This window comes from Scomber scombrus, chromosome 18 (assembly GCF_963691925.1).
Source record: "Scomber scombrus chromosome 18, fScoSco1.1, whole genome shotgun sequence".
Classification (NCBI taxonomy): domain Eukaryota; kingdom Metazoa; phylum Chordata; class Actinopteri; order Scombriformes; family Scombridae; genus Scomber; species Scomber scombrus.
The window spans coordinates 11,241,938-11,268,734 of record NC_084987.1 but is presented as its reverse complement, the minus strand read 5'-3'; the positions used below and the strand labels follow the sequence as shown (position 1 = coordinate 11,268,734).

General features: G+C 43.8%; 1 protein-coding gene across 1 annotated transcript in view; it reads right to left on the bottom strand.

The window, feature by feature from the left end:
- Positions 1-26,097, bottom strand: part of notch3 (notch receptor 3) — a 29,759-nt gene extending 3,662 nt beyond the window's left edge. The window contains exons 1-32 of the mRNA XM_062439608.1: positions 25,854-26,097; positions 24,582-24,654; positions 13,225-13,367; positions 12,789-13,124; positions 11,977-12,099; positions 11,651-11,884; positions 11,400-11,555; positions 11,092-11,277; positions 9,912-10,025; positions 8,306-8,419; positions 7,070-7,303; positions 6,650-6,760; positions 6,368-6,560; positions 6,034-6,179; positions 5,516-5,749; positions 5,251-5,403; positions 4,898-5,126; positions 4,517-4,718; positions 4,242-4,398; positions 3,961-4,145; positions 3,702-3,834; positions 3,350-3,607; positions 3,142-3,251; positions 2,521-3,032; positions 2,097-2,423; positions 1,862-2,001; positions 1,544-1,772; positions 1,308-1,398; positions 1,024-1,192; positions 577-881; positions 304-451; positions 90-187 (exon numbers count right to left, since the gene is read on the bottom strand). Of these exons, the coding sequence (XP_062295592.1) occupies positions 90-187; positions 304-451; positions 577-881; positions 1,024-1,192; positions 1,308-1,398; positions 1,544-1,772; positions 1,862-2,001; positions 2,097-2,423; positions 2,521-3,032; positions 3,142-3,251; positions 3,350-3,607; positions 3,702-3,834; positions 3,961-4,145; positions 4,242-4,398; positions 4,517-4,718; positions 4,898-5,126; positions 5,251-5,403; positions 5,516-5,749; positions 6,034-6,179; positions 6,368-6,560; positions 6,650-6,760; positions 7,070-7,303; positions 8,306-8,419; positions 9,912-10,025; positions 11,092-11,277; positions 11,400-11,555; positions 11,651-11,884; positions 11,977-12,099; positions 12,789-13,124; positions 13,225-13,367; positions 24,582-24,654; positions 25,854-25,914 (5,904 nt within the window). The 5' untranslated portion in view covers positions 25,915-26,097. The remainder of the gene's footprint in view (positions 1-89; positions 188-303; positions 452-576; positions 882-1,023; positions 1,193-1,307; positions 1,399-1,543; positions 1,773-1,861; positions 2,002-2,096; positions 2,424-2,520; positions 3,033-3,141; positions 3,252-3,349; positions 3,608-3,701; positions 3,835-3,960; positions 4,146-4,241; positions 4,399-4,516; positions 4,719-4,897; positions 5,127-5,250; positions 5,404-5,515; positions 5,750-6,033; positions 6,180-6,367; positions 6,561-6,649; positions 6,761-7,069; positions 7,304-8,305; positions 8,420-9,911; positions 10,026-11,091; positions 11,278-11,399; positions 11,556-11,650; positions 11,885-11,976; positions 12,100-12,788; positions 13,125-13,224; positions 13,368-24,581; positions 24,655-25,853) is intronic.
- Between the last annotated feature and the right edge of the window lie 700 nt (positions 26,098-26,797).

Here is a 26,797-nt window from a genome sequence, read left to right as displayed (position 1 = left end):
AACAAAACAAACATAGGCAGTGTAAGATACAGATATATAATTATTTAAGACATGCTGATACAAACGTGTGGTTAAAAAAGACCACAGACCTTGAGATCTTGCATATCTTTGTTTGCACCATTCTTCAGCAGGGCAACAGTGGCATCCACATTGTTAACAGCAGCAGCCCAGTGCAGTGCAGATTTACCTGAAATAGATGACAAACACTAAGATTACACATCTATGGTTTCAGTGTATGTTATTAAAAAACATGACCATCTGCAATCAGGACACACACTTCAGTGAAAAATTACACACACTTACCCAATTCATCCACTGCATTGACATCAGCATGACATGTGATGAGTTCCTCTACCATTCCCTCTACCGCCAGCCGTGCAGCTAGGATCAGTGCAGTGGAACCATCATACATACGGGAGTCAAGATCTGTAGCCCGGTTTCGGATCAGAATCTAAGAGGATGGACAGATTGAGTTAAACATTACAATTTATACAATATTATGTACTAAAATAAGTTATAGGCACTGCTACTAAAGATGCTTCTGGTGGCCAACAAACATGATGTTTGCTTGTTTACCTGGAAGACACCCTGAGCATCTGCAGCCACCGCAGCATGCAGCGGCGTACGTCCTGTGTTGTCCTGAGCGTTGGCATCTGCCCCGGCATCCAGAAGCCTCTTAGCAGCATCAGCACGAGCATAGCGAGCTGCCAGGTGGAGTGCTGTCTCACCAGTGCGGTCTGTTTGGGCAGCAAGGGATGCGCCCTGGTAGATGAGGTCAGAGATGATGTTGGCTGAACATTCTTCACTCTCCTCCTCCTCTGTGATCTCAGGCTCTAAGCCACCTCCACAGAATGATGCCAGCATCAGAGGTGTAAAACCATCTGGTAGAAGGTGAAACAAGACATGGGTGAGTTTAGTCTATTCAAGTGCTCAACATTATAGATCACACAAAAAAAGAGTAAAGAAGCACATATGTGCAAATGGCAAATTCAATCTTAAAACTTTGATGATCTCATTCCTAACCTGGGCCTCGGACATTAACATCCATGCAGTCGCTTTCAAACTCTCCTTGAGGTGGGGTGAGGGCCATGGTGGGAGGCACACGGATGTCTGCGGCTGCCAGGTGATGCTGTGTCCACTGCCTGCTGTCCACTGCATCTTCACTGTCTGAGAGCATACTTGGCTCCTCAACCTGAACTCAGAGACCAATAAAAGTCAGTTTCGATACTTACTTCAAGTGCAAGCTAAAATGCTGTTGTACATTTTACATATACATTTGTAAACATGAAAAAAACTTTTCAACTGACCTTCAGCCTTTTTGCTTCTGGGCAGTCTGAATCCATCCACTGGTCACTGTGATCTCCAAGGAGAGATTCTTCCACTGTTTTTGGCATGTGTCTGTTTACAAATAAACAGGTTAAACAATGTAAGCACTAGAAATCAACTTCAACTTCAAAACAAATCGCTGAAGCAATTTCTGAGCACACTGCTACAATCCAGTCTCAACTAAATTAGCCTTAAAAGTTGCACGCAAATAACTTACTTCATTCCCAGAGCATCCTGGCCCACAGGTTCCCTGCGATTCTTGTTGCTGCTAGGTTCCTTCTTGAGGAAGAAGCCCTCAGGGAACCAAAGAGTGCTGTGCTCTCTCTTTCTACGGGCAATCAACATGCCTATCACAAGGATGACCAAAAGGAAAAGAGAAGCTATCCCCACCATCATCAGTTTGCCCCATTGAGGTATGGGGTCATTCATTGGGGGAATCTTTTCACCTGTAGTGAGAAGACAAAGAAGTAATTAAACATTTGTGCCTCATTAGTCTTGCCAGTACTTTTTGTGTTCTTTAAGTATCCCTACTCACCACGGACTTCTTTGATGGGGTATGGGAAGCGGAGCATTTCCACAGCTGACAGGGCTCCCAGGTAATCTGCAGCACTGTCTGCTGTAGGGAAACAGTCCTCATCGCACAGACGGTTGTCTATTTCCAGGTACACTTTGGAGCTACAGGAAAAGAGGAGAAGCAAGTGTTTATAGTGTAATGCAACAATCTATGAGACAAAACCTCAGCTTTTATGTTAACTGTATTTCTGACTGACCCGATAACCTCCTGCTGAGGCTGCAGCTCCCGCTTAAGTCGTGCCTCACGGCGGGTGTACGGAAGTATCATGGCATCTCCATTCTGGTCCAGCCGGAAGCGCAGCGTCGTGTGTAGGATTGCACTTAACTTCTGCAGAAAAGCTGTGCTAGTGCGGAGAAGCTCCTCTGGTGGCAGTAGGACTACAAGAACCAAGACACCATCAGCAAGGTTTTCTGGAACCTTCTTTGCACAGTCCAAGCCATCCCAGCCACACTCCTCTGTGTTGCAGCCCTGGTCACACTTATCATCAGCGTAGTGGTCGATACAGTAGGTTTCATATATTGGACTAAAGAAGACATAAACAGAGGAATTAGCTCACATTTCTGAAATCAGTGCAGAAAGAAAACTAAGGGGAATTCTGTGAACAGTGAAAGCAAACTCACTTGCAGATTTTTTCTTTGTTTTTGCAGTCAAAGTTGTCATACAGACAGTCAGGATTGTTGCAGGACTCGTCACACTGGCTGTTATTGAATACACGCCAGCAGTGAGGGTCGGTGCAACGAGCCCAGGGGTTGGCAGCCAGAGAACAGTCGCCTCCATCCCAGCGGCAAGGGAATGTGTTGCATTCCTTATCACAAAAACCATCATTGGCTTTGCCATGACAGTCTGCTAAAGGACACGAGGGTAATGGGGGCTGCTCACATCGTTTACCTGTCCAGCCATTGAGACACTGGCACTGGAAGAACGGGAAGCTGGTCTCTTCAGTGCACAACCCTCCATTTCGGCAGGGCTGGGAGGAGCACCCTTCATTACTGCGGTGCTGACACTGGGGCCCACCATAACCTGGCAGGCAGGAGCAGCGTGCCCCTCGTGTGGTAAGTGCACAGCTACCTCCATTGTAGCAGGACAGCTCCCGACAAGACATGCTTCTTTCACAATTGGGCCCAGTATAACCCTGATGATGGACATAATTTATGCATTTATATTGTGAACATTCAATAAGAAAAACAAGAATATCTGTAATGCCCAATTTATTAAAACCCTTTATGTCAATGTGCACTCACAAGCTGACACGTGCAGGTGTATCCCAGTGCAGAGTTGGATACAGAACAGGCTCCTCCATTCTGACAAGGCTGAGATTCACACACACTGAACCTGCTCTGACACCTCCGACCTAAAAAACAACATATTCATGGTAAAGCAATGCAGTCAGTGTTTTTCAAAAAGGAAATGCACATTGAGAGGCCAAAGGCGAGCCTCCAGTTGTCTAACCTGTGAAGCCTGGCTTGCAGACACATTGGTAGTCGTTGGGCAACTGGATGCAGTCGAGACTGTTGGAGGGATTGCAGGGGTTAGAGAGACATTCATTTATGTCTCCCTCACATCTCTCTCCTGTGAATCCAGGGGGGCAATTGCAGCGGTGTCCACCCACTCTGTCCACACAGGTACCATTGTTCAGGCACTTAGGAGGAGCAATGCGCATCCTCAGGGGTGAAGCACAGTCATCTTCATTGATCTCACAGAGAACACCTTTAAAAGGGAGATGATTATTAAATACTATTATAAAATATTGTAATCTCTTTAATAATTAAAATCACTTTCACTTGAATATATGCTTGCATACCCAGTGTTCCAGGGGGACAGGAGCAGATGTAATGTCCCACCAGATCAATGCAAGAACCTCCGTTTTGGCAAGGATGAGACTGGCACTCGTTAATCTCTATCTCGCAGTTCTGTCCAGTATAGCCTGGCATACACTGTAATAACATGCAGATGACAATTATTAATTTTATCTCCACATTTGTGACAAAACGATGTGCAAACAGTGACTTTGCTGAAATCTGACAGTGAGGCACATAATATTGACCAAGCTATGGACTCACTTCACAGTGGTAACCTCCCACATATCCCCTGCAGGTGGCGCCATTGCGGCAGGGTTTGTCTTCACAGCGATCCACTTGACTTTCGCAATAGCTACCAGTGTAGTCAGCAGGACATTTACAGTAGTGGGTATTCCCAGTGTTGACACAGTGACCACCGTGGTGGCATAGCTCATCTGTCTGGAGCCCTGGTTCGAAAGAGTTAGGAGGCAATTAATTACTTAGTTACAACACAAACATAGACTGAGATTTGATATGTCATCATGTGCAGAACATAAAAATACCTCTCTGGCGAGCAGCTGTCTCACAGGACACCCTAGAGATGTCACAATAACGTCCAGACCAGCCATTAGTACAATCACAGATGAAGGAAGCATCCTTTTGACGACAGCGACCTCCATTTTGGCAGGGAGAGGAACGTCTGCACCAGTCAACTGGTGTCTAGATAGGCAAGAGTCAGAAGTAAAAACTGTCAGCATTTATTTGTCTAAAAATATAGGTTATAAAGACTCAAGAGTCAATAACTTCCAAGAGTGCCAATGTGTGTGTGTTTTTGTACCTGGCAGCGAGTGCCAGTGTAGCCCTTGGGGCAGGAACAACGGAAGGACTCCAGGGCATCTTGACAGACACCTCCATTGAGGCAGGGCTGGGAGTCACACTCGTTAACCTCATATTGGCAGTGGGAGCCAGTGAATCCTGAACGGCAGGTGCAGGAATAGCCATTGATTTTATCTGTGCACGTCCCTCCATTAAAGCAAGAGCTGTGGACATACATACATTCAAATTGTGTTAGAATTATATATAGTTGTTATGGATGTGTGTATAAGCAGGTTGATAGAGTATAACATGAGACATGAATCAAACACACACACACACACACACACACACACACACACACACACACACACACACACACACACACACACACACACACACACACCTTTCAGTGCAGTCAGGGATGTTGGTTTCACAGTGAATGCCAGTAAACCCAGGCCTACAGGTGCACGTGTAGGAGTTAACATAATCTGTGCATGTTCCTCCATTTTTGCAGGGTGAACTCTGGCATTCATTGATCTCTAAAGCACAGCGGGGACCAGTGAAGCCTGGCAGGCAGGTACAGTGAAAGGAGTTCACATCATCTGTACAGGAACCTCCGCTTAGGCACGGATCTGATCGCACAAGAGGAGAGGGCAACTTTAGTCAAATACAGTAAATGTAAATGAACCTTGTATTTTGTTTGATAGTAATTGAAATCATAGCAATTCAGTATGCTAAGTTTATGGGGCTACTCACTAGGAGCACAGTCATTGATGTCTGTTTCACAGGTTGGCCCACTATATCCAGCTCTGCAGGAGCATACAAAGCCTCCAAGAGTGTTAGTGCAGGTCCCACGGTTCTTGCAGGGGTTGGAGATGCATTCATTCACATCTATGTTACACAGCTGACCTGAAGAATGGAAAAGAAGATATAGATCGATATAACTCACGATCACTTTCTGTGAGCTTCCACACAAAATAACTCACATTAGAATGAGATTATAAATACAAAATTTGCTAACCGTGCCACCCTTGTTGGCAGTTACACTGATAGCCCAAGTAGTCAGGTGTGTGTGTGCAGATCGCCTGATTGGCACAGGGATTAGGGGAGCAAGGGGTGAGGACTTCAGCACAAGTGGGTCCACTGTACGGAAGCTCACACAGACAGGTGAAACTTGCCACACCATCCACACAAGTGCCCTTGTTCAAACAGGGACTGGATGCACACTCGTTGATGTTCACCTGGCAGAGGTTACCTGTCAGAAGGACAGAAGACACATTAAAACATTTTTTCAGAAGCCAACTTTGATGAACCCTGAGCCTTGACCTGACTCTCAAGAATGGATCTGCACATTTATTATACACCACTAGGGGGAGGTAGAAGAATGCAAGGAGGAAACAGTAAAGGAATGATCCAAAACTAAAAGTGTAAGCTTAAGTCTATCATATACTCCGTTGTGATTTCAATTAATGTGTATTCCTCTCTTTGTACTGTGCTTTTTATGTTGACGTGTGTTAAGGTACTATGCCACCCTCTTACCTCTGAAGCCCTGGCGACACTTGCAGGTGAAGCCATTGAGCTGGTCGATACATGTGCCAGCATTCTGGCAGGGACTTGGCAAACAGTCATTCCTGTCCAGGTCACAGTTCTTTCCCACCCATCCAGGCTCACAGTCACAGCGGTAACTGGAAAGATAGGAGTACAGTCAATAATCCAGAAGACATCAAGTTGAAATAACAATAAAGTGATGTACAAGTTGAAACCTGTAGGATTAAAAAACAAGCTTGCAAGGTGGTCAGGCCAAGTTTTCCCTTGATATTGCATTGCCACATGAGTCACTTGAAACTGTGTCATAGACTGAAACAGCCCATACCCATTGATGTCATCCCTGCATGAGCCATGGACACATGGGCCGCTGCCACACTCGTCCACCTGGGAGTAACAGTAAGGGGGCTTAAAGCCTTCAGGACACTGGCAGTGAAATCCGTTCTCTTCATCCACACATGTCCCTCCATTCCGACAGGGGCTAGATGCACACTCATCTATCTCCACATTACACTTGGGACCTGGCAGGAGAGATGTACATAATTAGTGTTTCTGCCAATATGTCCACTGAAATGGAAAAATGCATGCTTTCACTTTCAGGAGGCCTTACCAGTGAAGCCAGGTTTGCAAACACAGTCATAGCGGTTGATGCCATCTTTGCAGATGCCATAATCACATGGGTTACTGGCACAATCGTCAAAGTTTATCTCACAATTTGTGCCTGAGTTGACAAAGACAAAGAGAAGTATCCACATTATATTCTAAACATTTTAAGAATACCAGAAACCATGCTTCAGTATAGAAAATGTAAGTGAAGATTATATATTATATTGATAGCATTTCTATATTAGTGATATCACCTCCTTTTGTCAATTATATATGTATTTATCAATACATATAGCTAAAAGTATCTTAATAAAGAATTAAGAAACAACATTTCTGGATGTGTGAGCATATATTTAGCTTACACTTGCAGTAATATTGCTGTAAATGTTGGTGATTATGTTTTCATGGAGTTTTTTTCTCTTACCTGAAGTTCCATGTTGGCAGTGGCAGATGTACTTGTTGACCATGTCCATGCACTTTCCTCCATTTTGGCAAGGGTTACTGTGGCACTCATTGAGCTGGTTCTCACAGCGATAGCCTGTGTAGCCAGCATCACAGTTACAGGTGTAGCTGGCAATGCCGTCTATGCAAGTACCATGGTGGCATGGGTCGGGCTGACAGTTGTTGATATTACTCTCACAGAGTGTGCCTTCATAACCTAAAGGGCATAAAGGGAGATAGATGTTATGCCGTATATAATGATGATCATTTAATGTAACAAAGCTTCAATCTTTTGCTGCTCAACAACTGCAGATGTTGGCCCTTTACATCATAAAACATCAGGTACAAACAAATTGCTCATCCAAAACTTTGTGTTTTCATCTAGTTTCAGTTTCTCCTTAAATGATCAATTTCATCAAGTTCTTTTTCCATTCGTAACTACACTGAACTTCCCGTTTCCCACTTCTTCTTTATAGAAGCTTCTATAGTTTTGGGTTCTGATTACTGTGGTTTCCATGCCAGCAGTGTCTGTGTATTAGACAACTAAGTGTTGGTTTGTATCGTATGTGTGTAGTGCAGTGCTGAGTTGGGCAAAGCAGTAAAGAACATCCCTACACAGGCCTCCCAGTCCTGCTTTTGTTCTCTGTGGCGGAGGGAACAATAGACTGCACCACGTCAAACAGGGCCACTTCACTCAACAGAAGGGGCCCACAAACACAGGGAATACCAAGCAGCTGGCAACTGAAACAATGAAGCGGGCTCCTCCATAGGCATAGGTCCAAACATGTTAAATATCAATACACATAGTCAGTTAACACATGCAACTTTTGCAACAAACTTTACTGTAGTTCACTTTATCTGGGCCTGTTTTCAAAAATGGAGGGTACTGAATGTGAAGGAATGAAAGTTAAGATGCAGCATAAGGTGGTGTGTGGGGGTTGAACAGATGAACAGATGTCGGGGTGATGACCAAGGTTCTTTTCTTGGCAACTGCTGGTCCTCAGTGACCCCATGATCCTGAGAGCCGCTGAGGGAAAGAGGGGGATTAGGGGCCTCAAGTCAGTCTGCTTGGCCAGCAGACATCCAGAGGAATAGCCAAGACCAAACACACCCCAACAAGTGGTTAAGGCTCACCTGCTCTTCTGCCTGGGAAAACATCATGAGCTGTGTAAGGTCTAACAACTATCTACTGACAAGTATTAGGTACAGAAGCCCTTACCTTCAGCACAGCGGCACTCAAATCCATTGGGTCGGTCGTAGCATTTTGCTCCATTCTGGCAGGGTGTGCTGGCGCACTCATCTATGTCGATCTGACACATGGTGCCAGTAAACCCTGGGACATACAAACACAGAGGTGAGGGGTCAGAAGGAAGGTCCAGTGGAAGGGTCCATGCTCAGGTCAGAGGGCAATTCTGTCTCTTCTAAGAAGGGCAGAGGTCTCTGGCTAGGTTAGTGACGTCTGGCTAAGATTGGGTTTGGGAGCGTCTCGACTGGTTAAGGACATGTCATTTGTGCACTTGGACCGATTCTGACATGAGCTCTGCAAAATGCAATGGAAAGCCTGTGACCTTGATGTCTTGACGAAGATCTTACAATCAAATATGTAGAAGGTGGATCTGAGTTAAATTATTATTGCTATAGAAGCAGCACAGTAGCTTCAGCTCACTACATTTTAAATTGTCTGCACTCTGCATACTCTGCACTGTAATGTCAGAGCTCCAATTTGTGGAAATGTGTCGATAAACTGCTTTTTTGTAACACCACCACCAATAATAATGATAATGATAATAATAATAATAATAATAATAATAATAACAACAACAACAATAATAATAATAATAATAATAATAATAATAATAATAATAACATCTCTTAGCTTGTAAAGCTTGGGAAACTGGGCAGGCTTGAAATCAGTGGGCAAAGTGCCCAGACAGGGTGAATTAGTGCATTGGTACCACACTGCTCATTTGATTAACAGTGTCAGGATGGGCTGTGTGGTGGTGCTTGGGCTGCTGGGGGGCGGAGGGGGGGTTAGAGGAGACGGTGGGATTGTTTTCTCTTTTGGGGAACCCCCCCTCCCCTTCCTGCATCAGCTCCACCAGCTCAATAGCTAGATGGGGGGTGAAGGGGGGACGTCTGTCCCAGATGTAAATTGCGGATCTGGAAAAGAATCTCATTAGCAGGGCTGCTGTTCCCCCCTGCAACCAGGGCAGGGTGAGGGAAGCTCCAGTTATACAGATATCCTGTAATATTGCCATAAAGAAGACCTGTCATTATGCCGTCTTTGCTTTTTTACAATAAACCATACAAACCTGGCAAAATAGATAGTATGCAGGCATTGCACAATCAGAGGCATGACATGTAACATAACAGTGTTGGTGTCTAGTGTGTGTCGTCCCACCATGCCAGCTGTCCTTATTACACAGGCGTCAATCTGGCAATGTGACTACCTCCACTGCCAACTTGATAGTGGAACAACCGATGCCTCCCTCCATTCCGTGTTTGTACTTTTTACACAGAACGGCAAGACTGAACAACGGTGCAACATTCCCGCCTTGAACAGGCTGTGTAATAGGGGCTATAGTCTGCTGTCCCTTCCACATTCCACAGAGTAGGGGAGCGGGGGTCACAATAGTGTCTTTGTTCAGGCAAGAGGACAGGCAGCCTTTTGGGCCTGTCTTTTTATATGAGTGGTGGCTCTAAACACTGTGCAATGCTGACCATCCCTCATCTGGTTCTGGGGACATTTAAACTTTGGCTCTCTGGTCTTACTGCTACTGTAACACAAGGAATACAAAGAAAGGCCCATCAGAAAAGAGTCTTACCTGGCTGGCAGGTGCATGTGAATCCGTTGACCATGTCCCGACAGATGCCATCATTCACACAAGGGTTGCTCTCACAGTCATCCACATCAATCTCACAGTAAGTCCCCATGTAACCTGGAAGACAGAAATTCAAAGTGAATCGATGAACAGTTTTGCAGTTAAAGCAGATTTACTATGTTTAGATTTTATGTATAGGTTTGTCAGTTCAAGCCACAGGGGTGTGCATAGATTTGGATGTACTCTTTGCAATGTAAAATGGTTTTGTGGGAAACGTTTTCTCTCATGGGAGCCCTCAGCTTTTGACACTGGTCTGTGCTGAACCACAGGATTAAAAATATAATTCCTAGAGCATCTGCCATGTTCCCACTCTGCTGACCTGAAATACCCTACTGTCCGTGGAGCATTACCACTCCCTGGGTCAGTGTCCCATTCACCAGATGCATGTTATACATTCTGCGTTAGCAAACTATGAAGGGCTCCTCCATTGAGGTGAAACAGAGTGTGGAGCAGACCGCTGCCCCTGGGGAGAAGGCTAGCGTGGAATCAGAAATAATCAGCAGCTCCACATGAGCTTTGCCAGGCTGGCTGATGATGAGGAGGGTGAAGAGGAAGGGGGAGGGGGAGAGGCTCTGGGAAAAGGCCTCTTTCCCTCTCTGTGTGTATGAGGGGTGCAAAGTGGAGCACAGAGGGGCCCTATTGTTCCGCTCCATTCCCACCACTCTATAACTCATTAGTATTCACAGCACACTCCTCCCCCTAACTGCTCGCCCTCTCTCACATCCAGTCCTATAGACCCGACTCCCAGCTCTAATTTGTATAGTTCCCAAAACCCCAGGATGCATGTAGGACTGTGCGTGAGAGTTTCACTGTGTTTTTGTCACAGAGTGTCCAAACCATCACTTATACCACACTAATACCCTGTCTGGCTGTACAGTGTGCTGAGAGGAGAGAAGTGCCTCCATACCCCCAACATGAATGGGAATGTATTACATAACAGTCTACCCTGGCAGTCAGTATGGCAGCATTGTAGATAATGCTTCTTTAGAAGGTCAAGTTTGAATAATCAGTTGTTCCACTCTGCTGTTGGTTTTGAGATGTCCATCATGACATCATGCTGAATTGAGATGTTCTGTATTCTTGTATTGGCAGTGCTGAAATACAACTTAGCAGGTCTGAATACCTGGCATGCAGATGCACGTGAACTCTCCAATGCGGTCCAGGCAGGTGGCATCATTCTGGCAGGGCATGGATAGGCATTCATTGATATCAATCTCACAACGTGGGCCAGCATATCCCCGGCCACACTGACATTGGAAGGAGCCCTCTGTGTTCACACATTTCCCAAAATGCTCACATGGGTTGGCACCTGTGGGTAGAGAAATGGGGAGCAGTATATGAAACACTCATCTGCTATCATATAGAGAAAGCAGAAGACATATTAACACAGCATTGACAAATGTTTAAAAAAAAAAAACCCAGCAGCCTTACCAATTGAGCATTCATCCATATCCTGGTTACAGGCACCTCCTACAAAGCCAGCAGGACAGGTGCAAATGGCACGGCCATTAAGAGGGTTGGTGTCACACACTGCTCCTTCGTTGCAGGGGTTACTCACACATGCATCCTCAAGGTGGCACAGCAAACCTATGAAGACAAAGAACACATGCCAGTTATCAACAATTTAGCAGCCAGAAGTGATTACCAGAGAGGCACAAAGGCCATCTGACAAGCCCACTTACCCGTCTTTCCAACTGGGCACTCGCAGAAGAACGATGCTACTCGGTCATGGCAGGTTGCACCATTGAAGCAAACGGCTATGGCGCAGTCATCAATGTTCTCACTGCAGTCATCTCCCGTCCAACCATTAACACAGACACAGGTATGACCCCCGATGGTGTTGAAGCAAGTGCCCCCATTATGGCATGCATTTGGTTGCATGAGACACTCATTGACGTCCTCAGCACAGTATTGCCCTGTGTGGTCAAATGACATATTGGATCACATATATTCACAGTGATACATATATTTAAAGTTAATTTCAAATATGATCTTAATAGTGCTATACCTGTCCATTCTGGTGGGCACTGGCAATTGTAGGTATTGACTCCGTCCACACATATCCCTCCATTCATACATTTGTGGCCTGGACAGTCATCCACATTATTCTCACAGTTGTGTCCCTCAAACCCTAAAAACGAGAGAGAGAAAGAGTTATGACACACAGACACACTAACACACACACACACTTAGTGTGTTTAGTTTATCAAACATACAGCGGATCCTGTTCAATACACAAAGCATTACTAATGCTTTCTCATAACCTAAAGTCATACTTCCCACACTACAGGAGGTTTGGGGCAACGTGGGCAGTAAAAAGGTTCAGATGGTGTCTGATTGTTTACATCTTCTCATGATGGTTCCCACACGATGCCAGCAACAGCCATGACTCCGGTCTGCTTCAGAGGTCTGCACTCCCTGCAGTGTTTGCTTGTTTTATAATCTCTCACAGTTTCAATGACTTCCTCTCTGGCAAGAGACATTTCCTGTCAGCTCCCCAGTGGGAAACCAGAAGGCCCATAAAGTAAATTCTTCTGTTGTGAACAGAGCAGAGTGGAGTAGGCGGGCTGCCTCTTCAACTCTCCCACCATCCCATCTCCCATCAGTTGCTATTAATAGCAGCCAGGAAGCTGACCTGGGACACAGGAGTAAACCCCAGAAACAGCACTAACAGCTACGTCATAAGCCTGGGAAAAATCTGTACCACTGTGCTGAGGAAATAGGAAAACAGCAGGGTCTGCACACTGACTCTGGTTTGTGTTTGTGTGTGCGTGTGTGTTTGTTCATATCTTCTATTATGCTGATAGAGAACTATTCTACCTGGTAAGCAAGCACAATCATAGGAATGGTCGCTGGTCTGACGACAGGTGCCCCCATTAAGGCATTGAGATGGAGCACAGGGCAGGGTGGACACTTCACATGTGCGCCCGCTGTATCCAGGTTGGCACTGGCAGCGGAAGGACCCATGGGTGTTGATGCAGAGGCCACCATTGAGGCACACGCCAGGCTTGCGACACTCGTCAATGTCATTGCGGCAGTTCTTTCCCTGGTAGCCAGGTGGGCAGGAGCAGTTGTAGTGGTTATTCCAGTTGGCACAACGGGCCCCATTGGCACAGGGACTTGTGGCACAGGCATCAATGAGGGAGCAGTCTTGGCCTGAAGATTAAAGATGAATTGTATTCAGTTAAAATAGGAACTTCCAATCTCTTCTCTCAGAACTGATCTTTCCAATAAAGAAAAATTATAATAGCTGTACCTCTGAACCCTCTCTGGCACACACAAGTGTATTGTGGGATACCATTGACCACCTGGCTCTTACAAGCTGCTCCATTCAGACATGGCGATCGATGACAGGGATCCAGGTGCTGACAGAGAGGACCAATGAATCCGGGACGACATCTGGACAAAGTAATTCACACACAAAGCATTAGTATGTCTTTGGTCTGCAGTTCAAAACAGGTTGCAAGTTGACAAGCTAAGGTATTTAAGACAGAGCTGTGACATTGCAAATCCAGTGTAGCACAATTCCCATCATGTTCATCAATATACTGGGTTTGACAATCTGGGCCCAATGACACCATGACAAAGCCCGTTGACTCATGACTCATACCCTGGCACGAGTAAGGCCTGTGGATCTTGGAATGAATTTGAATTAATATTGATTTATCCATAAGCACCAATAATGCAACACATTTTTTATGGAATAAGGCCTGTATACACTCAAGTACAAGAAAAGTAATTTTAAGATATAAAGATGGAGGTTGCCTCTCTGTGTCTTTCAGGCTTCATAAGGCACACACTTTGTGTTATTTCAAGCTGGAGAGCTTAGTTTCTCCATGTCAGCTAACATTCCTCCACTCTTACAGTTTTTCCGCACTTCAGCTCTCATTTCTGTTCTCATATATGAAAAACAACACACCCAGAAACAGCAGCCTGGAAACTTAGCAATTACCAACAAATACTGACACAGAAAAAACTAAGATGGGACTACACACAGCACACATTAACCAAAAAGGAGAGGCAACTGTAGTATTTGAAAGAGACAACACATCTTCCTCTCAGTGACTGTGACAGTGACTAGAAAAGTTATCTTGATGAAACACTAAGCCTGACCTAAAAGTATTCCACCAAGAGATAAATATATAAACAGGGTTTCCCATAGATCTTTTCCAGAGGTCCTGTGAGAGTTCAGACAAGGTTTGGACTCACTAAGGAGGCTAGTATGAGCTGGTAACTTGACACCCACAGTGGAGCCCCTGGCTAGGGACAAGCCCCCTCTTCAAACAGGCTGTTTGATGCTGATGACAGGGCAGTGATGGCTGGGTTTTGGCCCGCCCTTGGGCTCTGTCTTCTCTTTCATTGGAGAGGAACCCCTGGGCAGAATCAACAATGGATTTTCCTCTGTTCTCTTTTACATGAGCATCACCATTACACTGCTGTTAGTTCATCTTTTTCATTTTTGCATGTGCCCTCCACCTCTAAATAAACAGAACAAAACAAACAAGCTAAAATGGTTTTATAGGTGCTGCCCCCAGCTGGAGTAGGCCACTCAGCATGCTTTTTTGTATGTTCTGCTATGGTTCAGAAAAACTGGAGACTCCTCAGTTTTGTCACTTTTTTCTAGATTTACAAAGACAATAGTGAAATTGAGGAGCCACAGTCCTCAGCAAAGGCACACAGACGTATCGACAAGAATGTGCACATACAAAGAAACAGTGCAGAGAAGTGAAATGTGTCCAAACTAGTAGTTTGTTGGTATTTAAAAAATAAACAGGTATCTAATTGTAACAATCCCATAGGGAATGAAGATTTTCCCTTGATAAAGTCTACAGTAAAAAGTGAGAAGTAAGGCCCTGAGGCTTGGTCTAGAAGTTAAAACAGCACTGGGGCACCCATGATGAGGATTGGCTGTTACAACAGCTACTCTTCCATCTCCTAAAGCCCCCCTGAACGCCAGTGTGGCTTTCCCCCTAACAACCCCCTCCTCTCACACGCTGAAAGGTCAGATGTCAGAGGTCCCCCGTCTGATTGTGATGATAATGTCACTCAGGCTGCAGGGAGTGGGGTGGGGTTACTCTGTAGGAGAGAATGTCTTTGGAAGGTGGAACTGGTGGAGAGGACAACGAAGAGGAGGAGGAGGAGGGAGTGGTCTGGTCCAGCGAGAATGCCATGTCATATTTCCTGTAATCCTTCGTCCACTGCTCTGAAAACACGGCACTCACTCCGAATGCACAATCCGTGTTGCCCTAGCAACCTCACAGACGAACAAGCAAGCCCGACACTCAACCAATCACCCACCCACCCCCCACCCTCTGTTGGTACCCCATGGCTATTTGTCATGGCTTGGCTGGGTTTATTTAGAGGCAAATTAACTATGTCTGGAATCTCGGGTGTCACTAAAAATGAAACACAAATGCAGCACAAAGAGGGCTTTGGGGGAACTGAGGAAGAATGTTGCTTGTAAAGCTGAAAAATACAACGCAGACTGACAGTCAAATTCTTCTGGGGCCGTTCTGTACTTTGGGCATTTGACTGCCGAAGAAAGCCAAAGATCTACAGTCTTAAAAGACTGTTGTTCTCTAAAGACCATCGTGACTCTCTATGGACAGAAAATAACGTAACTTACTTAATACAGGGCCATATTGTGTATCTGAGTGCATGTTGATGTTGCACTACAGAGACTAAAATACTGGGTATTTGAAATTAAGGTGTGTTCAGCTATGAGAATTAAGTACATTGGTGTGTCCTTATGTTTGTGTAAGTGTACACGTGTGAACGTGCATGTGTACGTGGATGTGTAAGAATGCTGATAGTAATTCCTGATAAATTATTTGTCCTCCATTAGAAATTAACACTGAGCTCAGCAGCCAAAACACACATTCTTTTGTCTAGACCTGACTCATTGCCAATGTGCAACTCCCATAACACACAAATCCAAGTGCTATCAGTGGAGATACTGTGAGAGACGCGCAACATTGTCCTGGTGCACCTGAGAGTTTTCTTATCAGGCCCTTTACAACCCTGTGAATTACACTGCCTCTGGGAACACAAGGCCAGTAACTGTGCCTTTGCCTGGGCCCAGCCTTATTTGTGGCGGATGTGAAGGGCAGGTGCAGGCTGCTGTTGTGCAATAGGCCCCTGGGTCACATTTAGTTAGTGTCGACTTCTGACCTTTGAGGAAGAGAGTGCAGCAGATGAGGAGGTGGTCTTCAAGTGTAGTGGAGGCATGGCCAGAGTGGGTAATCTCTGTGTCAGCACATATGAAGGCTTTTGCCAGCTGCAGCCCCGGCACCATGCATCTGTCCACATCTGTCAGTATACCTCTGGGTGACTGGAATTTAACTCTTCTACACAGCCAACACAACTGTGCTGTTTTGCTCATGGGGCTAGTCTAGTAACCAAAACACACTAACACACATAAGCCATTTCACACCAAATGAGATGTGGTCATCCTTCAGAAACACATGCATTAATAATTCTGCTGAGCATACTTCAAGACTGTTATTCAAAGGCACCACTGCAACAAAGCAAACACATGCAATAATCACTACACGCCCAAACACAAAGAAAAGAAACTTACAACAAGCCTCAGCCTCTGAGGAGGGGTAATATAGTGAACCCATAAAAGAGAAGATCCACTGAAGAAATTGCAAAAGGAGGAAGAAAGATATGATATTGTGTCAAACATTGAAAGAAGAAGGTGTTTAAAGTGAAAGTGAGCGTGATCTGTTGAAATAGGAAATTCCTACAGTACATTGTGATTTCTCAGTAGTTCTGCATCACGTATCAGGATCTGCTGACTTAAATTTGATTTATGTGAGTTAGTTCTGTCACCTATACTTGTGCAATACAATGCCAGTTTTCCTGCTCTCTGGGTCACTGAAGAAGGGTAACCTGAGCTCATCCTCTCCTATACAATGGCAACTACTCTGCCAGAGGTCAGAGGGTGGCTCACCTGTGAACAAAGAGTCTGTAATCTGACATGGTTCATACACGCAGTCATGCTCCACAAAGCAACAAGTATAAAGGAGTCTTCCTGTCTCTGAGGGCATTTCCTAAGACTCATGGAGAGGATGATGTACAACAATGGAACCACCACTTTTTAGTTTAGGACAAGATTTAAACTTCTATATCGCAAGAAAATATCTAAATGAAGTTTTACATAGTCTTTTGAACCCAAGTTGCTAGAAAGAAAATCTTTGGGAAAACTCTTTGAACAGTGTCTCTTTATCTCAACACAACCCTCTGTCCCTCACCCCCTCCTTCCACAAGCAAGCAAGAACCAGCTTTACTCCTTTATGAGAGTCCATACTGACACCACACTGCCAACAGGAGACCATCTACACCACCCCCCCCCCCCCCCTCCTCCTTCCAACAGCCTCTTCTGCTCTGCTCTCCTCAGCTTGGCTCTCCCTTTCTCAGCAAAGAGCCAGATTGGGGGTTGGGGAGTGTTTTGTGGCCCAAATAAAAGAGCTAAAGTAGTCAGAACTCCTTTGTATGAAAGTGTTGGGGGGGGGAGCAGTGACCCAAACAGCTAGTCTTTCAGGCCTGGGCTTACACGGACCAACAGGCCTTTGCTGTAACCTGGCAACAGTAACCCATGGTGAGAGAGAGCCAGAGTGAGAAAAGGGGGGTGTTGGGAGACAGGGTTTCGTAAGGACAGTTGGAGCACTTCAGAGAACTGCTCCCCTACATATGCAGGTAGCGCTGAGTGCCGTACCAATTCAGTCTGACAATTAAGTATGATCATGTCTAAAAAGGATGCGGGTTTCACAGTTTAAAGTGCAAAGTTTGTTTCAACAATTGTGCTTTGACATACAATGGGGGTATTGAAATCTCTAGAAGGAGGTTTCCAGAGCACCCCCAGAGCATGAATATTAAACATGTGAATATAGGGACAATTAACTTTCTCTTGTGGAAAAACAGTAATGAACCTGACAAAGAAGCCAGGAAGGCTGTCAGTGCATCCTTCCCATGTCTGATAACCCTCAACATTAGGATGCAAATGTATACAATAAATCCAGAATGTAAATGCTAGCATTGCCTGAGCAGTGGGGACTTTACAAATCTGTTGCACCAAGGGAAGAAATGTACTCCTCTTGCTGTTTGGTAGTGCTGCTATGAAATGGGTCAGGCAGTTTTAAAATTTCAGTTCATACACTATCTGAACAAATCTGCCTAAAGTGTCAACAGATTTTTGGAAGAATACTCCTTGACATTTTTCAAATAGCAGCACATTTGCCCATAACCACATTGCATGAATCCCAGGGTCGAAGTCTTTCAAAGCATTCTCCACTGGACTCAACCACAAAACCCCACCCAGCCACCTAAACTGAACCAGATTTCTGTAAAACTGTGAAATTAAATAAAAGACCCCTTCCGCAACCCAGCATGAAAGATCAACTACAGTGCCTTGTCCAGAATTTTCTCTAAAGTTAGTTCTAACAGTAAAAACATAAACATAAAAGATATCTCAGACCTTGTAATGGCCTGTATTGTACCTCATTTCATAGCAAACATCTGCTGCACAATGAATGCAGATTGAACAGAACAGCACCAACAACTGATAAACCACACTCCTGTTTAATAATGTTGACTGAAACTGTCACACTGATTGACTGAGACCAGCACTGACTCTCACACGGCTATAGCTGTGAAAGAATGAGATTTGTTTTTAGGGCTGGCAAAGTTCCTAAGTGATAAGCTCAGGACAACGCGAGGAAAACAGCCAGAGAATGTCTATTATCTCTACTGCTGTCACCCGAAGAAGTACTTAAGATGTTTTAAGAAGGTTGTGGACCAGACGATAATGTATGTTTTTCCATGTGGCATGGTACTTTAATCCCAAAACATTGGACAAATATTAAATTAGAAAAAGGTAAACATTGGTAAAACATTGCTTGGCTAAAATCAAGATGTCTGTTAGAAGTGTTCCTAGTGGAAAAGTGAATGCCTTTTCCTGAATCATTTAATGACGGACCCATCCCTTCCTTTTCTAAAAGCGAGGGAGAGGGAGGCACATTTTGCTGGCAGACCTCAGTTATTGCAATCAGGCCTGCCTGAATGTCTCTTCAGAAGTCACCGTCTCCTGGATAAGAACAAACAGCCAGGGGATGAGACTTCAAACGCAGTCTTATCCCTACATAAGTATGTGGTTCAGACATACATAGACTCCAGAAAGAATAATAATAATACATAAATCCTGACTTGATTTTAGTTCCTGTGCCAGCTCACAATAATGCCACAACTGACATTAATTAGTACACACAGCGTTCATTTTCTGGATATGTGTGACAAGCAAGTAAGCAAACATATCATTTCCAAATACATGTTCTAAGTGATACATGATTAAGCACTTTTAGCACAATATATCCATGTGGTGTGATGGAAAGGATAAAATAAAATGAGGAAAATATGAGAAAGTTGAGGTGCAGGGAGCCCCAGGCACATCAAGTAAGCTGCTTAAGCTGCTCTGATAAGACAGGATGTGTGTAGCAGGGAGGTCAGAAGGCACCACTTCCTGTGACTGGGCCTGGGAACCACAGCTCCCAGTCTTTAGCCATGACCCAGAGAGACAACAAGCCTGAATATTTCTTCTTATGATAGTGTAACCTTTTGGTCAGATAGTACTTATATGGATATGACAACTGTCCCCCTATTAAGTCATCTGAAATTACTTGGTCTGTAATGCACCATGACATGACAATGGCTCATTTTGCCTTTTAGGACAGCCTGAGTGATATGAACTATATGTTGCCTCACACACAAAAAAAGCAACTAAATCAAACAAATCACTCCAAACATCCCATTTTCAATGAGACAAGGCTATGGTATTGTTAAAGACATTCCTGGAGAGGCTACCAGGGTGAATGGATGGGAGGTATAGACAATAACCTGAAAGCACCAGAGGGACAGGAGGAATCTTACTAAGCATTCCTTTCTAATCCACCATAAAGATGCCAAAGAAAACATTAGTCCCGAGGTGCTCTGAACTAAGCCAACAATATAATCTGTCTCTTTGCTATGGTCTGTCAATAAATATGGGCCTTGGCATGTGTATATATTTCCACTTCTTAGAGAATTATGTTCCTCAAAAGGGCATTTTTCTTCTGTCTTTGATAAAAGAGAAAATTCACTTGGAGGTGCCACATTTCCCATTTCGAAAGGTTGTGCCCTCCCCGAGGAAATTATAGAAAAAAGGAGACTGTTTTCTTTACCCTCAAACACATTTAAAGCTCTTGTTATTTTTCAAAAGTGAAATAAAGTAGGAATATACTAATGTTTTACTAGAAAAACAACACTCCATAGTGTCTGCTCCCTATCAATGATAAAGTCTATAGTCATGTCCCAAGGGGCTGGGAGTTACCATAGGGTCATAACACAAGACTCACAATTTATATGCTAACTCTGCTACTGAGGCCAAGGGCAAAGCATTAATAACATACAGAGGACCACTGTATCCATCCCAGGGCCTCACACAGTGGAGAAGCCCCACATTTATTTCCATTCATCTTAGAGGATCTGAGAGGAAAGTGTTGGTTGTAATCTGCGATCTGCCACTGTGTTGAGAGACAGAGGGAGAGGATGAGCCGCCGGAGCTGGGACAACATGCAGAGAGAGAAAGAGTGGACCTGGCTGCACTGTGAGAGAAGCAACATGTGCTAGAGAGACTGCAAGCTACTGGCTTCATTCCTCCACGAGCTTGTCTCTCACAGTATGGGGGCGGCAGACTACTCAATGGCAGCACCTGGCCCTATGCTTCCCCTTTGTCAAGATCTGACTTCACTGGATTACCATCACAACATCCACCAGCTGTCCTCTGTGCAGCCCCCTACTCCCTCCCTCCTACCCAGTCTCCCTCTACCCCTTCCCTACCCCCATTCCAATTCCTCCAGCTGGATCCTCTCTGAATGACACCCTCTCAATCTGCCTAATTATCTCTCCTCTGGCCACGCCGCTGTGGCCCTCTCTAGGCAGCACATTCTGCTGGCAGGCGAAGCCAAGGGGCCAATGGCTGTTCAACTGGACTTCCTGACTGCTCACCTAGAAGGCCACCCTCTCTGTGACACTATCAGCCCTTCAGTTCAAGTTCAAAACTCTTGGCCACAGTAAGATCACAGAAACGACACTTCAAAAACATTTACTGCATGCCAATTGAAAATTAGATTAAACCTTGCATTAAGTTTATATTTTAAATCTATGCCAGGTTGAAAAGCGATATTTTGAACTTGCTTGTGAAATCTTCATCACAGTAACACATAAAGACTAAAAACATGTTTCTGCATAGATTTGCAGAGCTGGTGTTTCAGTGTAACTTTATCTCTAGAGCAGACATGCTGAACTACAAAATCTCTGAAAGTGTTATGGCCAATTCATGTTTTCCGAGTTCCATGGACAGCTGTGGTCTTGCGGACGCGGCTGCGGTTCCATTCAAACTTTTTTCGGAGGTTCACAGAAAGGCACGTTCCACATGTGCCCGCTAGTAAACAGGGTTGCAGCGTTATAACTTTCCAGAGGTGTAATATCGACTCTACTACAAACTACTGTGCAGTGTTTTTCTGATCAGCCTTTAATGATCTATTACTCTAACTGCACTTGCTGGAATGCACTTTAAACAACATACCAGCATAGCCCCAATGTATTGTTTAACACATGGCTGTTTTCAGTCTGAATGCAGCTGAGGAGTTCCTGTATGTTGCTGAACAAAAATAGTTGAGAAAAGAAAACCAATAGTTTAATGAGAAAAGGTATATAGTATATACATAGTAGTAGATGAGACAGGCATTGCTGTTTACTTTTCTGGCACATGTGCAGTTGATGCGCTTGCTATACTTATAGTCTGCATGGTAAAAAAATGTTGGGCTGCGCAGGGACCCTCGCGGACATGGCCGGATGATGACATCTATGTGGACCCTCGCAGCCATATGGCTGCAGAAAGTATGAATTGGTCTTTAGGGTTGTCTGAGTTGTTGTCTTACACATCTTTTACATTCTGGTTTGGTGAAAACCACACTCCCATCAGTGCATATGTCAACACACCATTTGCAGATAGAGACGCATGTTTCAGCGCAGATGCAAAATTGTTATAAATTGCTTTTATGTCAATATCAATTTGTCCTTCCTTAATAACAGCTTTCACACAAATCCAATGTACAATGTAGATTCTGAGCTCAGCACAGATTGCGTCATATCTGACTGCAGGTCAAGTTACTGGATTTCCCTACCAACACAAGACCCTGGTTTAAAAGTGTAAATTAACTTATCTCACACTTTAATGTCATTAAAAGTGGTCACTGCAGTGTTTCTATACTGGAGATTGAAGCTTCATCTTCTTTTTGTGCTTGATCAATTTAGAAATATAGAATGAAACACTTGTTCTTGTTGTGCTACTATTTTTGCAATCATGGAGGCAGAGATGGCTGATGGGGAAAGAAATGGTATCCAGTATCTATCATCATCAGACTTTGACTGGGTCATTGAAATGGGTGAAATGGGTATCAGAAAGTTTGTTCTCTTCAACAGGTTATTTAGGATTACTCCTGTAATCCCCTATCAGCCAGTCTAGCCTGTGACCTTTACTGTCACCTGAGGAGGAAGCCAGCACACTCAGAGACACATAAAAGAAACAAGAAACAGAGAACTTTGTGAACAAGGAAAAACGTTTTGATTTCTGGCGTGTTAAAACTATAGTGTGGTATCACAGTTGGATTTTTCAACAAGACAGAGGATACATTGGTATCTGGGACAGTAACAATGGCACCTGCCATAAACAATTTTACTGTCACTTGAGAGGCTAGTTGCCGCAAGAAAAAACCCCCACAGTAGCTAGACAACTTTAGAGTGGGAAAGGATCAATATTCTATATACAAAATAATGCCAATTGGGATTTCAAGCAAAGGTTAGATACTAGTTCTCCTTTCAAATGCCAAAACATGCATTTGTAGCTGCATTTTGTTTTTCTACTACATATTGGCTAATTTTTGCTGTGGCCTTTCTTCTCTCCCTCTCTACACCCTGTTCTGATGGTGCCAGGTTACAGTCAGGTATCTGGTGGAAGAAAGGATCTTTTCTGCTGTTTTGGATCTCCTGTTTCTGTAACTTCCCAGGGGTATGGGGTGGGGTGGCTCCTGCATTCACCTCTGTCTAGGACTGGTCTGACCACTCTCGTGCAGCCCTGCTTCGCTCCACTGCTCTGCCCTGCTGTGGCACTCTTTATGACATTTGATGTCCCCTTGCAATAGAAATCCTTTTACTTTGCCTTTAAGTGCTTCGTTTTTTTTGGCACTGAACGAGCATAGTGATTGCAGCTCCTACACCCCTTATATATGTACAAATACATGTACACTGCACAAAGGAATAAGCGAACACAAAGGATAAATGAATGGCCCCTTCCAAAAGAAGTCACATTCCTCACAATGTAGTGATATTATGTGGTCAAATCTGGAGATTTGCTCAGAAAAATACTATTAGGTATGCTGAAAAAAAGATCTAGCTGCTTAAAATTATACATTTACTTACACCCATCCAGCAAATGATTGAAAAAATGTGGGTGGCAGTTACTTGTTCCACATGCAGTCAAGTTACACATTGGCTAGGGTCTAGTGTCTAGTACTGCCAGTAAAACCACTGAGACTTACCACTACATAATTACTTTTAGGTTTAACAAATATGTATATGTATTTTAAAAAGATTTGCCTATGCCTTCATAGCTTTGGCCCAATTTGAACCACTGTAAGTATGTGAAACTACAATCCAATAAAATAATTACTTTACTTTTTTGGAGGCAGCTGGTAGTCAAGAAGTCTTTGTTCTATCAATGACTCTATCTCCTCCATCTGAAACACGTAGGCATGTTCCCTAAGCTACAGGGTTTTTAAAAAGGACAAATGACCCCCAGGCAAGACACTGTAGGCTATTTAACTTGACTATTGTAATAGGTTCGCACACAACCCCCCTCACCAATTTGAAAAACAAAAGCCTTATCATTGTCAAAAGATTAGAAAGATGAAAATGCCCAAAGCAGGCGGGAAATGAGGCCAATTCATCAAAAAAGTTTTTTCTAAATGTATTGAACTGCTTTTCCTAGTAAAAAGAAAACTGTGAAATCAAGGAAAATAACACAAATTAAAAATAACAATGACATTTAAAAAACAGAAGTGAAACAGAAGGAAAAAAAATTCTCATGCAATGTGTAGCACAAAGCTGTGATTTATGTGTGACAAAGCTCTTTAACAGGTGCAAGAGATGAGTGTGGCAGCCAACGTGCCAACTTGTTGAGGCTTGTGGAAACTCATCTGTGTAAGCCTAATCAATTTGTCCTGTCTTTCATCACTTCTATGTAAATTTTGTAAATTAAAGCATTTTCCCTTCATTGTTGAAGTATCACTTTGAAAATCAACCTTTCCTATGAGCCTTTGATGAACCAAGTGACAACAAATATCCTGTGTAAATCAATTTACACACAAGGCCTACACTTTAAGGTTTGAATGCCTTTCAGAGGCTGAGATTATGAAGAACTGAGGAGAGAGCAGGAGAAAACTCAGAATTGAGGCTTTGCTGAAAGGAAGGCCCACAAATCTTATACCGGTATATCTGTGTATATGTTCCACTTACATGCATCGAGAAGATGAATCTAAGCATGTCCCTCCATTTTCACAAGGTCTGTATTTATCCGTGCATCGGAACCCTGTGAAAATTTGAGAAAGCAGTTAGAGAGAGCCACACAACTGACAAATAACTGGATGTGGTCCACTTTAACTTTTACCAGAACATGTTAATCCTACAGACAGTAATTCAAAGCAACACTTTAAGTGATGTCTTGTTGCAATAATAGAGGAAATCTTCATGAACTCTGTAAAATATCATGAAATGACTCAAATTGATGTGACATTACTTTTTTTTTAAACAGATTTGATACAGATTTCAAGTTCTCTTCCACGGGCATCTTGCAGACACACCCGCATATTTGTCATAGCAGATAAACTTTTGTGTGTGTGTGTGTGTTTCCTTGATAGAGATACATGCTGATATGAGCGTAATGAGATTGTTTATGTATTGAAACCAGCTAGTTTTGGAGACATTACTTCAGCATAGGCTGTCTGACAATCACAGCTCATCCGTTTTGAGGGAAAAAATATCCAGTTGTTTAAAAGGTCTTTGTTCAGAAGGGGAGGGGGGAACTTAAAGCTCATCTCCCCCCGTTTTAAATACATGTTCACCCTGCGATTTACTCACAATATCTTCTTTAAAAAAACAAAACTTTTTTGGGGTTAAACATCCTTGCACAAAGCCAATAGCCAATCTTTAGACGCTAATACAGAAGTAACTTCAAGATTTGGGGTTTCGGTGGATCCGCAGCGCTCATCGTGCCATCAAGTTTTCCCCAAAGATGAAAACCATCTATTGCATTAACAACTAATGTAATCCGTCTGAAACCTGTTTCTTCACAACAATTGTGTGTTGTAGACGTATTGTGTTACTTTAAGCGTCTTCAATATCGGTTGCGGTTCGATTAGGCTTTAATTGGTTTGGGAAAACGTTGCAGATTGTCAGTTCTTATCTGCAACTCAAACATCTATCAAATAAAATGTCAATTTTAAAAGTCAGTTTTTGCACATAAAGATGCCAGTGCTCATCAGTAGTCTACATGGTCATAGATAGACCCAGTTCTTTTCCTAAACGGGGCAGTGCCTGTCCGGACAAGTCCGATGTTACAGCGTATTTGGTGACCCATCAGATTCTGTGACCTGCGCTGACATTCTTACTCGAACCATCTCACTTCTCATGCCTAAACCTAACAGTGCAGGTCACAGAATCTGATGGGTCACCAAAAACGATGTACCACCCTGTCTACCATACTTTGCAATTATACTTAATTAGACTTACCTTCACAAATATGCATAAACAATAAAAATGACAAAATAATCCATGGAATATTCCCTTCCATTTCGGTGGAAAAGTTTCCAGCACTTTAAGTTGGGGTTTTAGTAGAAATACATCCTTTGTTAAGTTCACATGAAAATAAAGGCTCCAAAGTCGATGGGGGATTTTTCATAAAGTCAGCCGGGAAGAGTTGCGTTAGGCCCCAGTACGCGTATTATCCTCCGCAGCTCGGCCACGGCTGCTGTGATTCTCGGTTAACCTCCTGAAACTTTTGAAAAACTTTTCTTTCCCGATCTGTCCCAGCGTCTGGTGTTACTCCGCCTCCTCTCTCTCTCTCTCTCTCTCTCTCTCTCTCTCTCTCTCTCTCTCTCTCTCTCTCTCTCTCTCTCTCTCTCTCTCTCTCTCTCTCACACACACACACACACACACACCCACCCCTACACACCAGATAGTCCGTGGGCAGATCCTCCCAACAGGATCCTGCAGGGACTTTAACGTACCGCCGCCACTGCCCCCCTCCACCACACACACACACACACACACACACACACACACACACACACACACACACACACACACACACACACACACACACACACACACACACACACACACACACACACACACACACACACAACGGAATAGTTTTATTTGAAAGAAAGGAGGAAGGAAATTATATTGAAGAGAGTTCAGCAACCATAGTGGAAGCAATTACAAATGGGCACTTTGCTGAGTTAATCATTGAAAAACTGCTTTTACCATTACACAACTGGTGTAACAGCGTTCACAGAATCTTTCTCTGTCTCTCTTCATTAGTATTAAACTAAAATGGAAAGTAAATTCAGTCTGTAAATACAGTTGGTAGAGAAGCATCCACACTGAAGCAACAGCTGATTCATCTGGGTTATTCTCCAGCCACAGAGCTACAGATTACACAATTCAGAAAA